General features: G+C 37.6%; 1 protein-coding gene across 1 annotated transcript in view; it reads right to left on the reverse strand.

The window, feature by feature from the left end:
- LOC149260080 (protein LIKE COV 1-like) overlaps positions 1-14,236 on the reverse strand; it is a 248,890-nt gene that overhangs the window by 170,749 nt on the left and 63,905 nt on the right. The window contains exon 3 of the mRNA XM_089419645.1: positions 5,551-5,660. Within this exon, the coding sequence (XP_089275771.1) occupies positions 5,551-5,660 (110 nt within the window). The remainder of the gene's footprint in view (positions 1-5,550; positions 5,661-14,236) is intronic.

The raw sequence follows: 14,236 nt of genomic DNA on the forward strand, positions 1-14,236 counted from the left end.
TTAATGACACAACCTATCACCTAGAGCTCATAATGAGAGCTACAAAGATAAATACATTTTTGATCATGAAACCCATGATTCAAGTTTACACATTATTTTGCTAGATACTATTTACATCTATGCTTTGGAATGTGACATTATGAAGACCAAACCTAGTTACACTTTCTTCAATAGCTAACATGGTTGATCTCGATTAACAAAGGAGCAAAGCTTGAAAACACTCAGATACCATGTTAGAAAACAAGGTAAATCCACACAAGTCAAAAACATTAAAGCAAACGTTCACACACATTGAGACACAACAATTTATGTGGTTAAAACTCTCAAGGAGAGAAATTGTCCATGACACTTATGCAACTAATTAATGCAAGAAATATTTTACATCAACATCTCCCACTTTAATTGTCAACAAATGACCTTCCATGTTCTTCAAATAGAGATCATGAACCAGTCAAGCGTTAAGCCACAAAGCAAATGTTGTTAATATTGAGGAGACGTTTGAATTGTTGAATCACTCATGTGTAAGACATGACTGTGACCATTGAATTAATAAAGTACAAAAGCATACCCAGAAAACACTAAAATCAGATTTTACCCTAACACTACATTAGAACAAGTTGAACTTCACCTAGCTTCTAGTGTCGAGATATCCTAATGGCTAATAGGGAGCTTGTTAACCAAGAAAGTACTTAAATGGTAATGGAATGCAAGTTGTAACCCTAGTGTTTCAAAACCATGACAAGTCTACCATGATTTGGCCCCATCCTACTCCTAACAAGTGCATGTTCATCTCCAAGACTACTAATTATAGGTTTCAAGGATAGAAAACTAATTGAGAGGTCATAAGGCCTCATTATGATTAGGAAAAACATTGGCGAAAGTTGCTTTATATCCTATGACCAACCCCTTTATCTTTGATTGAAGGCACTCTCTTGCCCTAAAACTAACTCAAGGAGGCTTCAACATAGTAAGTATTTAGTGCATATTGGGCATCCAAACAAGTATTGTATTTGTCCCGTTTCCAATAAAGTGTCTCCTTTATATTTTATATAAATTGGGTTTTTTTCCTTAAACATCCTACTAAGTTGTGACAAGTATTTGGTACATATGAATCAAACAATGAAGATGAGTCACACTTTTGATAGGAAAATTGAGTTATGTTAACCCTCAATAGAAGATTTGGTTAGTACACTCATTTTGAGGTTTTAAAAGCCCCCGAACCTATGTTGCAGGAAATGTGGACCCTGCATACCAGCCGTGTCTTGATATAGAAACCCCAAAATGCACCCGAAACACATTTCAAAAGGGCTGGCACGCATTTCACATTTTTTAAAAGTGTTTCAAATGTTGTACACCACATTTCAGAATCCATATAACGTGTTTTAGTGTTTGTATGGCGTGTGTGGAGCTGTGTGACACACTTGTGTGGTTTACTTTTGGCCTAGAACCCACTAAAATTCATTTTAAGTGATTAAAAATCAAATTTTTAGTGATTAGGTTTTAACAATATTTTTTGGAGATCCCTAGAAGCCTTTAGACATAAACAAAAGATTTTAAAAGAGGATGTTCCTTTCATTTCTCCTCACATTATTTGGGACTCGAGAAAAGGAAATTGGGCAAGAGTGATTTCAGCAAGGGGGCTTTGAGCAAGGGCAACTTCAACAAGAGAGGATTCAGATCTGAGATTATTAGGCTGCTACAATTTACAAACATCCTTGTTGCTGTTTTGTGGTGTTTTGAGCAGCTACAGCCACAGTTTTTGGCTATTTTCTGGTGTTTATAAATAATAAAGGCTGTTTTTGGAGTTTACTAGTTGCATTATGTATCACTTATCCAATGTATTTTATGTTTCTGATTTAAGTGTCCTTGGGCCTTGGCACTTGCTCATTTACTCATGAATCTGTATTCTAAATCACAATGTTAAAACATAAATGCCTTCTTTCAAAGTTTCAACATAATTTTCTGAAAGAGCACTATATATATATAGATATATATATATATATATATATATATATATATATATATATAGTTATCAGTGTTGAAAATATCGGTATTGGCAAATATCGGTGAGGGTCCTGAAAACATCTCATCAGCAATATCGGTGAAAGCATCGGCAATATCGGTGAAAATATCAAAAAATATCGGCAAACATAAAAAGTCAATTTTTTCAGATTTTTAAACATATAAAGCAATAATGATTTTTAGCCGATATTTTCAAAATATGGCGATATTAGCTGATATTTTCAAAATATCACGATAGTTAGCTGAGATTTTCAAAATATCGCGACATTTTAAATCTGAAAATATCGTGATATTTACCTGCCGAAATATCATTTGCCTGAAATTATCGTGATATTCACAATATTTCGCGAAATATCACTGATATTATCAACACTGATATATATATCATTTCCTTGTTTCTTAATTTTTGATGAGTCATGTCTCCAGCACATCTCCGTTTCAGATATGCATTTCTGTTTCCCCATGTGATGCAACTTAGCCTTGAACAAGGGTTTGATGCAACTTAGCCTTGAACAAGGGTTTGAAACGCATGAAAAAAATCCAAGAAAGCATTATCAAACATTTTATAAAAGCTTGATCAAAGGTTTATAAACCCTCAATAAAGCCTTTTTAAACTCTTAATCAAGGGTTTACAAGTCTTTTTTGTAGGTTTCACAGGTGACTGCAATTTCCAGGAGATTAAAATCCTACAAATCTTGCGTATTAGCCTATTAGGTGATGGACTTAAGAGCTGTGAGTTCAACATTGATTTCTTTCAAGTGGTATATGATTTCACATTTTCATTTTCATTATTTATGTTTAAATAGTTTTTTCTAAAACTTATATATAAAACTTTCCCCTAGTTGAGAACGCGTGAAAAAACAGCATCATAAAGTCATGCCACCAAAAGATTATCAAAAATAATCAAGATTCATGTCACAATTTATTCTTCAAAAAGTATTTATATTTTTTCACTTTATGACATTATGTAAACAAAAGGGAAATTTTTGGGGAAACAAAAAAGTGTATAAAATGTGATTCACTAGTCAATTGGGTTTATCTCAGGTGGTTGAAAGGAATAATGGTTATCTTCCCCACACAGGTTCAATTCCCACAAGTGACATGATGAGTATTGTTGTAATGGCTTCGAGCCTTGTTGAGTCTGAAGCAGTCCCTCCAAGACCGAAACATCAATATTCCTCATATGAAATATAAAAGATATTTCTCGTGAAAAATGTGATTGAGATTTTAATTAGACAAATGCAAAATTTTAAAAAATACAAATTTTCAAAACAATATAAACAAAATGTGGGATAAATTATGTTTTATGTAGATGTTGTGTAAATTTTTTTCAAAATTATACATTTAACACTAAAATAGTTTTTGGGAACAAAATTCACTTATTATCATTTTCAAACTTTCAAAAAGATAAACATAAAATGAAAAGCAAATTTCACATAATAAATGTCTAATGAATCGCCCTACAAATTGTCTTTTTATTGTGCAACAAAATTCTCAAGGCATAAATGAGTTTCAAGGGTTTTGATTCAGAATATATGTAAAATCTGAAATTTCATCACCATAATTCAATAGAAAGTGTGACTGATTTTCATTGGTTCACCCACACCCACACCATAACAGACACACCTTGTGTGACACAGTGGAAGCATGTATATCAAGGACTTACAAAATGAAAGAAAAGATTGTATAGTAGGCCTCCTCAAGAATGATGCTACATGCAGGGACTACCTTTTCTGAGTTAGTATATCCAAACCGTAGTGTTCAATGCCTCCTTCATCTCATGAGACTGCCTCCATGTGATGTATAAGTGGAAAATCTTCTTTCAGCAAACTTTAATAGTATAATGTTTTTCCAAAATTATACATTTAACACTGAAATAGTTGTTGGGAACAAAATTCACCAAAGATGAACACATAATGAAAAGTGAATTTCACATGATAAATGGATTTTAACAAACATCATTAGAAAGGTAAAGAATTACCCTACAAATTGTCTTTTTCCTGCAGAACAAAATTCTCAAGGCATATATGAGTTTCAAGGATTTCAATTTAAAACATATGCAAAATTTGAAATTTTCATCACCATATGTCCATAAAAAGTGTGACTGAGTTTCAAGGATTTCAGTTTAAAACATATGTAAAATCTGAACATTTTCATCACCTTATTTCAATAGAAAGTGTGACTGATATTCATGGGTTCACCTATGCCCTCATAACCATACCGCCAACACAAGCACATCTTGTGTCATGCAATTGAAGTATATATATCAAGGACTTACACAATGAAAGAACATGCTGTATACTGGGCCTCACAGTGAAAGCAAATGATGTATACTAGGCCTCATCAAGAATGATGCTAAAAATAGGGACTGTCTCCAAACCATCACACTCAAAGCCTCCATCTCTTGCAACCAATTCAATGTGATAAGTGGAAAATCTTGTTTTAGCAAATTTTAATACCAATAGCATTGCAAATTAGCTAGAAGTGGCTTGGGGTTGTTCGTTATTTGACCAAGCTGTTTTTCCTGTGGAATTTGACCAACAAATTCTTTCAAGGCATGGTTTACACTGTTATGATCAAATGAGGTATGTCGTTGTACATGCTTTCAAAGAGAAATCATGACAATTGCAAATTAATGCATTTTCTATGACTTACACCACATTTGACAGCCTGACCATCTCAATTGTGTCAAAAGTAGTATCTATCATCAATTGAGTGTTATTTTCCTGGTCTACAGCATCAATCGCTTTCAAGCACTATAACCAAATTGACCAATGACTTATTGGCCACATTGATCACATCATGAGCAACAATGTAGATTCCAGTAACACTCCAGTTGGAACAAAAAAAGTTCTTATAATATTCTATAATGTGCTTATCCCTTTTCAATAAGGCAACATGAGTTTCTAAAAACTAGTGTTTGTGGCAGTGGGGGCTTCACTGATCACCAACATTGTCTTACAAAAAAGCGAATATGGGATGTCCAAGGAAACTATCATTTCATCTCACCCCAAATTTGAACAGCAGACTAGGGTCAGGACATGCAATTCAAAACCTATCAATACAATCTGACAAACACACTCTTGATTAGATTAATCTCCAAATAATGACCAAAGAGGATGGTCAATGGGACTGAAGAAAATAATACAATCGGCGATAATTCCCTGCAGGAGTACCTAAGGCTACTTTGAAAGCATAAAGTAGGCTAAACTAACAGATAAATGAGAATAGCATTAAAAGCATGATCAAGTAATACTGGAATAAAGAAGAAACAGAGCAGGGTCTAGATATGACAGTGAGGCCCTATCTCAATATCCACATCATAGATTGAGAGATGAGTAGGGGCAGAGAGAGGAGAAAGGAAACTCCTGTCATATCTGAAAATGAACATGAAGCTTATGCTTCTTTGAATCCATGGTAATCTGAAAAGGTTGCTTTATACAACTCCCTTGAAACAAACAAATGGTTCAATGACTAAGTGATAAAATGCATATTGCTGAATAATACTTAAATAAGAAAAATACTTACCAAAAATATTGATACCAAGTTGAGCAAAGATAGGTGAGAAAAATCCATCCACAAAATCAATAAACCACCAAGTAATGTAGAAGGTGATTGCTATTGGAAAGAGTATAACACTGCATAAAAAGTCCAAAGAGGGCACAGTGAGTGCAAGAGTATAAACTAACAGTCAAAAAGATATCACAAAGCATCAGACTAACATTTCCCATCTATTTCTGTTACTGCTACATATATTTTATGCTGAAGATGTAAATGCTACAATGTACACTGATTTCAAATGGTTTGTCGGTTACTAAGCTAATAATAAAATATGACATTCACTGAGGCCATTCTGCATACTTTTCTAACATTCTGGTTTTAGGGCGGGCAAGTATCCACTCTGGCTTTCTGGAAGAAATCTATCATTTATGGTTTTGATGTAGAACTTACCTACTCAGTAATGACAATTTCCTGTCCTTTGCCCTTTCATTTTCATAGTCTACAATTCTCAAAAATATACGTAAAACACTAAAGCATCAGTCATGTAGCTGACTATTCTCAGGAAATGAAGGCAGAATAGAAGCAAATCCAGATTCAGGTTACTAGCATAGTCTTGGGATATGAATAAAAAGTCATAACAGTCTTGCTATCTAGGAATACAGACATTCAGATTGAATACATATACTGGATTAGTACTCTGGTGACAAAAGAATGCGTCAAAAAATTTCAAAACTCCATCATGCAGCAGAGAAAAAAGGAACAGACAAGCTGTTAGTTTTTGGTGGACATGGTGATGAAAACTTGAATAACTGAGAGGGGGGGTGATGAAAACTTTGCTAAACTGAGTTGGGGGGGGGAGGGGGGAGGGGGGGCGGGGGCCGCCGGTTTGGGGTGAACCATATTTTAATGTGTTATTAAAATATAACACATTCCGTTCCATTAAAATACAACCATTGAATAATATATGAATAACGATGAATGCATTGAATGATTGAACGCATTGAATAATATATGAATAACGTTGCTCCAATAACCAATAACGTTGCTGCTGCAATCATGAATAAATGATAACTTTATTACACAAAGATAACGCTTCTCCAAGAAGAATAACGCTGCTAACACTGCTCCAGGAAGAATAAGATAACTCTGCACACAAAGATAACGCTGTTCCAAATTCCAATATGTGTTGCTACAAATTTAAGGCTGCTCTCCATACAATTGTTGGGCTCTCCATATTAACAACGCATAAAAAAATTGTTGGGCTCTCCATACAATGCATATTACAAGGCTGCCATATACTATAAACCAATCGCTGGGCTCTCCATACAATGCATATTATAAACCAATTGTTGGCCTCTCCATACATCAATGCTTTCCAATGTATCTTGTAAACCACTAAAGGCTGCCATATATTATAAACCACTAAACGCATAATAATGATAATGCACCAATATATCGTGCCATTGGCACCATATAATTTGAAGGCTATATACATATATATATAGATATATATATATGAACGCTGCACATTATATATATATTAATATGAACACTTTGCCAACAACCTCCATAGTATAACACACTAATCCCAATGGTATTGACAACTTATATCAATGCCAAGGCATATATCAACCAACTTGCCAGAACTTGGAGAAAGGCAGACCGCATTGTATTATTGTCGTGCACCATAACTCATTTGAAAGCCAACATCCCAACAACCAACGCCAATATAAGATATACCATACAACAATTGTAATGCACGTTGGGCATTGTAATGACCTCTGCAATGTAATGAATCTACGCATTGTAATGAACGCTGCCAATATAATAAAGAACATTGTAGTGAACGCTGCCAATGTAATAACGCTCTCAAAATATTTGTTGCCAGTATAACGCCATATGAATGCTTCAATATCGTTTCAATATTAATGCTCTCCATGGTAAAGAATAATCATTTGTTCCAATATACAATAAACATGTTGCTCCATGGTAAATGAACTCATAACCATATTTAACAAAAATAAGCTTGGCAAATGAAAGCATTGGCAAATGAACACATGGCCAATAATGCTATTCAGTGTTCCATTTGTGAATAATATAACCTAAAGCATTAATGATATAGCACTGCATGTATTAACACTAGGCTGCTCCAAATAATAAATGCTCAAAAACAATATTAACGCTCCCCATGAATGAATGTTGCTCCAAACGGAAAATGAACGTTGTTCGTTCTCAACATTCTCCAATGAATTCACACTACAAACAATATACTGCACAAAACCATATCTACACTGTAAATGTTGCCAATAGAATTATAGCACTGACATATCATTATAACACTTTGTATTTATTTCATAGCGCATAGGATGCCATAACGCATATTACATAATCCAATCACCTATGCACAGCAATTATGAATATATCAAATAATTATTCAATGCATAGGATTTGCATGCGTTAAATTTTTTTTTAATTAATTCTCTCTCACATTCGCCAGTTCTGCCTTTATTTTGTTCATCCTGCCACTGTCGACTGTGTCTATCCAGCAACTTTGTGTAATAGTCTCCCTGGCACTCCTCTATTGTCATTATTGTTATGTGTTATTCTCTTTTCTGCATCATTGAATTTTCTTGTTGTGACTTGGCTGAGTAACGTTTTATCTTTTCGACCGTCCAACTGTCTACATTCCTTTATTCTCATCCTCACTTCTTGACCATCTTGAGTAGCATTTCTATATCATCGTTAATCAAAATTACAGTCGCTTTTTGCTCTTACAAGTTTGTTTGTTTTTTTTTCATAGTTATCTTTAAGGTATTGCTTGCATGACTTTTTATAGGATCTAGCACTTTTGGAACTGAATCATTTCTCAGGTTGAGAATTCCATCACAAAAACAATCCACCAAGACCTTCTTCTACTGACATTGGAGAAGAAGTGTTTATATCACTGTGTTAAATTTCTGAAATATAGTCTTAGAAGGTTAATTCTGAGTGCTCTTTTTCCAGGATTTTGAAATATTAAGCTAGCTCTCATTTCCTCTGATATTTTCTGCTTGTTTCCTAATGCAGATTTAGAAGGTCCCATGCAACTAACATTTTCAAATTGATTCCTAACAGAAAACTTCCTTTCCTTATCCAACTTAAAGTTGGATTATTTGCAACAGAATGTTGAGTACCACCTTGAATACTTTCCTGCTCACGCAATTCTTGTTTTTCTAGCACAGATTGCTTTAAACATTCCTATAAAGTGTCTTCTGTGATTGGTTTATGGCAGAAGTGACCATATCTCTTTCCAATTAATAGCCCCTTGTATGGTTAAAATTTAAATTTGATTGAAAAGATGAAAGATTATGTGAAAATGGATATTCATCCCCTTTCAAACAACATTGGTTGACATTATATTTGCATATCTCATATTTATTGGTCGCCCTTTCATGTAGAACTTGCACAAAATCACAGGCTTGGATTTGGTGACTGGTGCCAACTTCAACCTTTTAACACCAACTTCTTTGCCCTTTAATATTTGTTTCTTCCTTTTGTAAACTTCCTCTTTTGATTTTCTTTTTGCTTAGCCTTCTTATTTCCAGCTTACTTTGTGTCACAAAGCACCTCATCTATTACTTTTCCCTTGCACTTCCATGCTCATGTAATCTACTTTCTGACATCTTTGATACATGTTCTTCAAAGGAAAATAAATTGAATGGAATATTCATTCCATTACAATTGTGAGCAGATATTTTGACTGTCTCAACTAAGGCATTTTCATTTTCATATACATCCTTGTTCTCTTCATTAACAATGCCACTCTTGACATATATTGTAGTTTCATTGCAGGAGTTTGCTTCCTCAAAATTTTGATCTTTTCAAGATATTTTGGATCTGCTCTCCCCCCTGAGATGTTGTTGCTCCTGTAGCACTGAATGAATTTTTCTTTTGTTTTCTTGAGCAACTCCCCCTAGGACTATGATGACTTCATTTTGTTATTGAAGTCTCAAGCTGCTTCTTTTCCTTCCTCTTCCATACCTTGGTTGCCTTTTGTTGTTGTCTGCATTTCCTTTTAGCTCATTGTTTGGTCTGCTTGGAGTTGCTTCCATTTTCTGTCTAGAACTCTTTAGCGTATATAGAAGCTTGCAGTCTTTGGCCATATGGCCAAGAATGATACACAAATAGCATTTTATATGGCCAAAAAATGAAACAAATGGCGTGTGCTTTCTTGAGTCATTTCTACTTTTCTTTACATACATTTTGCATTCAATAGCTCTTTATCCAAATTCATTGCACAGATAACACTAACCATAGAAATGATTTGTGTACCTGGTGAATGAATGCATTCTATGTTTTCTTGCTTGTGGGAGCCTTCTTATTTGTTGCATCTTTTGCTGATGTAACTTGATTTTCTTTGTCTTACATTCCGCTGCAACGCGTCCAAGTTCATGCAAGAAAAACTTCATATCTTTCAAAGGAGCAAAGAATCTCCTTTGAGATCTTCCAAATTTGCTCAATTTATCTCCAGGAGCAAATGACCATTTCTTCATCTCATTCTTTGGCTCTTGATGTTGCTGCTTGTTTTTGTTTGCTTTTTTACAAATCATGTTGTAGCTGACTTCTTCTTTTGTAGGTCTTTTTAGGTTTGCTTCTTTATCCTTTATCGCTGCCTTTTCTGCATTCTTTATGGATACCACCTCCTCTTCTAACTGCTTACACAACCTCTCATTTTCATCTAACTCTCTTCTAGCTGTAATAATCTCAGAATCTAATCTTTCACACTGTACCTCTCTCTCTGTTGATTTGAGGTAGCATCGAATGTGCTCTAGCCACGAAATTTGGTGGAGAGGTTGGGGCACATGAGATCTCCAATACCCAGAAAGGGTTTGGGCAGATTCTAAACAGATCAGGAGATATTAAAATAATTAATATTTTTAATGGAGTCCCTAAGTCAAAACTTAGGGAAAATAAAATATTAATGTGTATTAATGTGAAAATGTGTTATAGTAGTCCAAAAGACATGGATCAAGCCAAATCTAATCTTAGCCCTTGATTAGGGACTTAATCTCAGCCATTGATATGTCAAGGAGAAAAGTATAAGAGGAGGCTTGAGGGTCACTTGGAGAATACACCAGAGTGATCAGTCATTCTATTCTCTAGAGCGGGGTTTGCTAAGAGAGATAGAATCAGTGATCGGAGAGTAGCTGAGGGGCATTGAATATAGAGAGACAGAGAGGCAGAGATAGTGTCGGGATAGCAGCAGAGCAGCCAAAGGAAGAGACGCAGGAGCAGCCAATGCTCACGCAGGGCCACGCAGAGGCAACTAAGTGTTGCGCAGAGCACCAGAGGGGCCAGTGTAGTTGACGCAGAGGCCTAGAGAGCTGACGCAGGGCCTCCTAGGGCTGACGCAAGCCAAGAGAGGTTGACGCAGGTCTAGTGCTGGGCTAGGAGAGGCTGACGCAGTCCAGATTAGGCAGAGATGTTGGGGTTTCTGGGGCAGATTGGTGTTGAGTAGCTACCGGAAGGATTATCCAGGGTTTCAGCCAGTAGATTTGTCAGAAACTGAGAGGTATTACTGCCAAGGAAATCCTCTGTTGGGTAGGCCAGATTCAGCACCCAGATTGTACTCTGATATTGCTTAATAAGAAAACCCTCAGATAGCTACACCAGTTTTCCCACATTGGGTTTTTCCGAGGACATTAGTCCAAAAATACTGGTGTCAGATGGTGTGTTTGTTCTTGTTTCTTTTAGTTGTTGATCTGTAATATGTTGAGCATGCACTAGTGTTTATTTTCAATATTTGCATTGTAAATAACTTGTTAAGGAACATAACAAGTAGGTAGGATTAAATCAGATAAAGTGCATGGAGAGTTTCTAAGTAAGTAAACTTAGAAACTTCAACATGGTATTGGAGCGTGATTGCAAATCATAGGAGGACTAAAAGACATCAGCTGAGCGGAGCAATAGCAGCAGAAAACAGTTGTCCCGGGGTGACAGAAGTTGTTTCTAGCAACGCAAAAGCCAAGAAGTGTGACGCAAAGCCAGCTGGGCCATGCAAGGAAGCTAGGAGCTGCACAAAGCCTCAGAGAGGCCAGCGTTGCTGACGCAGGGCATCCCAGGGTTGACACAGACCCATCCAAGGTGACGTAGGGCGAGCGTGAGGCAGAGAGGGGCTGACGCAGTTCACAGAAAGGCAGTGGCTGGGGTCTAGAAGGTTGCAGGAATATTGCGGAGTGGAGCTGGTGAGGTACTATAGTCAGAACGGTACCTGACAGAGCAGGGCCAGAGGAGTTGTTACCGAGGGTTTCTAGCCGAGGAACCCGGATCAGCAGTGCAGTTGCACAAGACGATCAGAGTAGGGAGCATCTAGACAAGAGGCAGAAGGATTTCCAGGAGGGAAATTAGGACTCAGAGGGAGTCCAGAAGAGAACTTCCAAAGAGGAAGTAGAGACTCAGAAGAGTCAAACAGAGAACTTCTAGGAGGGAAGTAGAGGAGCATCATGGCACTACACAGAGTAAGAGACTAGGATAGACTGGACGAAGCATCGAACTCCGCAGTTTGGAAGGCCAGAATCTTATCCGTACTTGACAGGAATCATGTCAAGAACTTCGCCTTGAAGGTAATAGCTGTCCCAGTTGACCCCAGTGATAATGACAGGTACGAGGAGGCGATGGCGAGGACCAAGCACATTATCCTTGACAGAGTCAAGGATCATGTGGTACCACATATAGCCGAGAAGGAAATGACATTTGAGATGTGGGAGGCTCTCAAGAAGCTATACCAGCATACTTCTATGCAGAGAAGAATGTTGCTTGAGAATCAGATGAGGTCGTATTAGATGAAGGGACAATCGATTGACACCTTCCTCAGAGGATTAAATGAGATCCGAGACCAGTTGACTACTATAGGAGCGACACCAAATCAGGAGCTAATGGTGAGGACAGCCCTGAATGTTGTCTCAGAAGACTGGGAAGTATTTGTCCAGAGTACACTGGGCAGAGGGACACTTCCACCTTGGGACGAGATGTGGACAGCTCTTCGCCAGGAAGAGATCAGACGGCAGTCGAAGACGGGTTAGCAGCAGCAAGGGGGTCAAAGTCAAGCAGGAGGAGGAAGACGTGGCCCTATGTAAAGTTTTGTAGATGTTCTATGCTAAGAGCAATTTCACTTTTCTCACAGCAATCATACAAGTAGATAAGCAAAATGCAGATAGAACATATAAGCAGATCTTACAGAAGACAAATCAGAAACAAGAAAAATGTATGTGTTTGTTTCGGCGGTCAACAGGATGCTTCAACCAGCAAAGTCTCCTTTGGTCAGCCAGCCCAGCATGTGTCACAACAACCCTCCAACCAGTAGATGAGTCAACCCAAGTCAATTCTACAAAAGTCAACGCTGCCCTGAAAAGTCAACGCAGGGGCAGCAAGCTAAAAGTCAATGCAGCAGCAAAACAGTCAACCCTTTGACCTCGATTTTTGTGCCAGGTAGTATGGCCTTCAAAAATCGAACCTCCCACAAGTTTTCAGCTTGTTTGGACCAAGCGTTGACCAAAGTCAATGCTGGTCAAACTTCTGCGAAACCCTAGCAGCAGAAACCCTAGCACCAGAAAAATCCTTTTCGTCCTTCCCACGTGTGGCTGAAATTCGTCCTCCAGGTAGCTCGTACTTTTTAGGATGAGAGAGGAAGATGTGAGTTATGTTTTGTTCAAATTCTCTCCAACTTTTCCTGTATATATATATCCATCAATGAGGGTGTGTGACACATCTGTTGGGCATGTGAGCCTACATTACAAAATTGGCTGACCTTTGCACATATAATTTATTAAGAATAATAAATTCAAAATATAAGTTCTGCTCATCGGATTAAGACTATTTTTATATGGATTTTACACCTCTCAGAAAGAGGAATCCAACAAAAATATTAGCCTCTTAATCTGAGCATCAGAACATGGAGTTTGGACCTAGTTGTCCAAATTTAACACTCCCTCTCAACTAGGGAGAACTCCATCTATTAGTGCAATTAACATCGTGAGTCATCCCGCCGAAACTTGCTTTGCTGGCTTCTTTATTTCAGAACAGAAGTGGGTCAGTCACAAAGACATCATTCCCCGACTGACATAATCAGTCCAGAGGTCCCAGACCTCACAAATCTTGATCCCAGATCAAGTGGTTGGACCATGCCATCCTAGATAGAGAGTACGACAATCTCTGATGCGTCCATCAGTCTTTGCTAATAGTCTCTAGCTTTTCCACACCTCATTGGCCAAATGAGAGGTACTTCCCATGAGCCCTGAACTCAATGGGTAGGATGCATACGGGGCACAGATTAAATGAGTGGCGAACCAGCTCAATAATCACAAGGGTGGGGCAGAAGCATTATGAGTGCTTATAGCTCCGAGAAGCTATCCCCAAAGCCCCCCAGAGCTCCCAGAGCTCATCGTCCAACAGGACCCACATCATAGGGTCTTTCCACGACACCAAGACTCTCACGGAAGGTTAGGAACTTGACCTTCCCCAGGGGCTTAGTGAGAATATCCGCGACCTGCTCATCAGTTCCTATATGATCGAGCCTTACGGCGCCTCGCTGTACCATATCCCAGATAAAGTGGTACCTGATATCAATATGCTTGGATCGGTCGTGGAACACAGGATTCTCAGCCATACGAATCCCACTCTGATTATCACAGAGTATTACAGTGGTATCTAGCACATGTTGGAACAGCTCACTAAA

This window comes from Pinus tabuliformis, chromosome 6, assembly GCF_031772625.1.
Source record: "Pinus tabuliformis cultivar Carrire ecotype Pingquan chromosome 6, CPIR1, whole genome shotgun sequence".
In the NCBI taxonomy this organism is placed as follows: Eukaryota; Viridiplantae; Streptophyta; class Pinopsida; order Pinales; family Pinaceae; genus Pinus; species Pinus tabuliformis.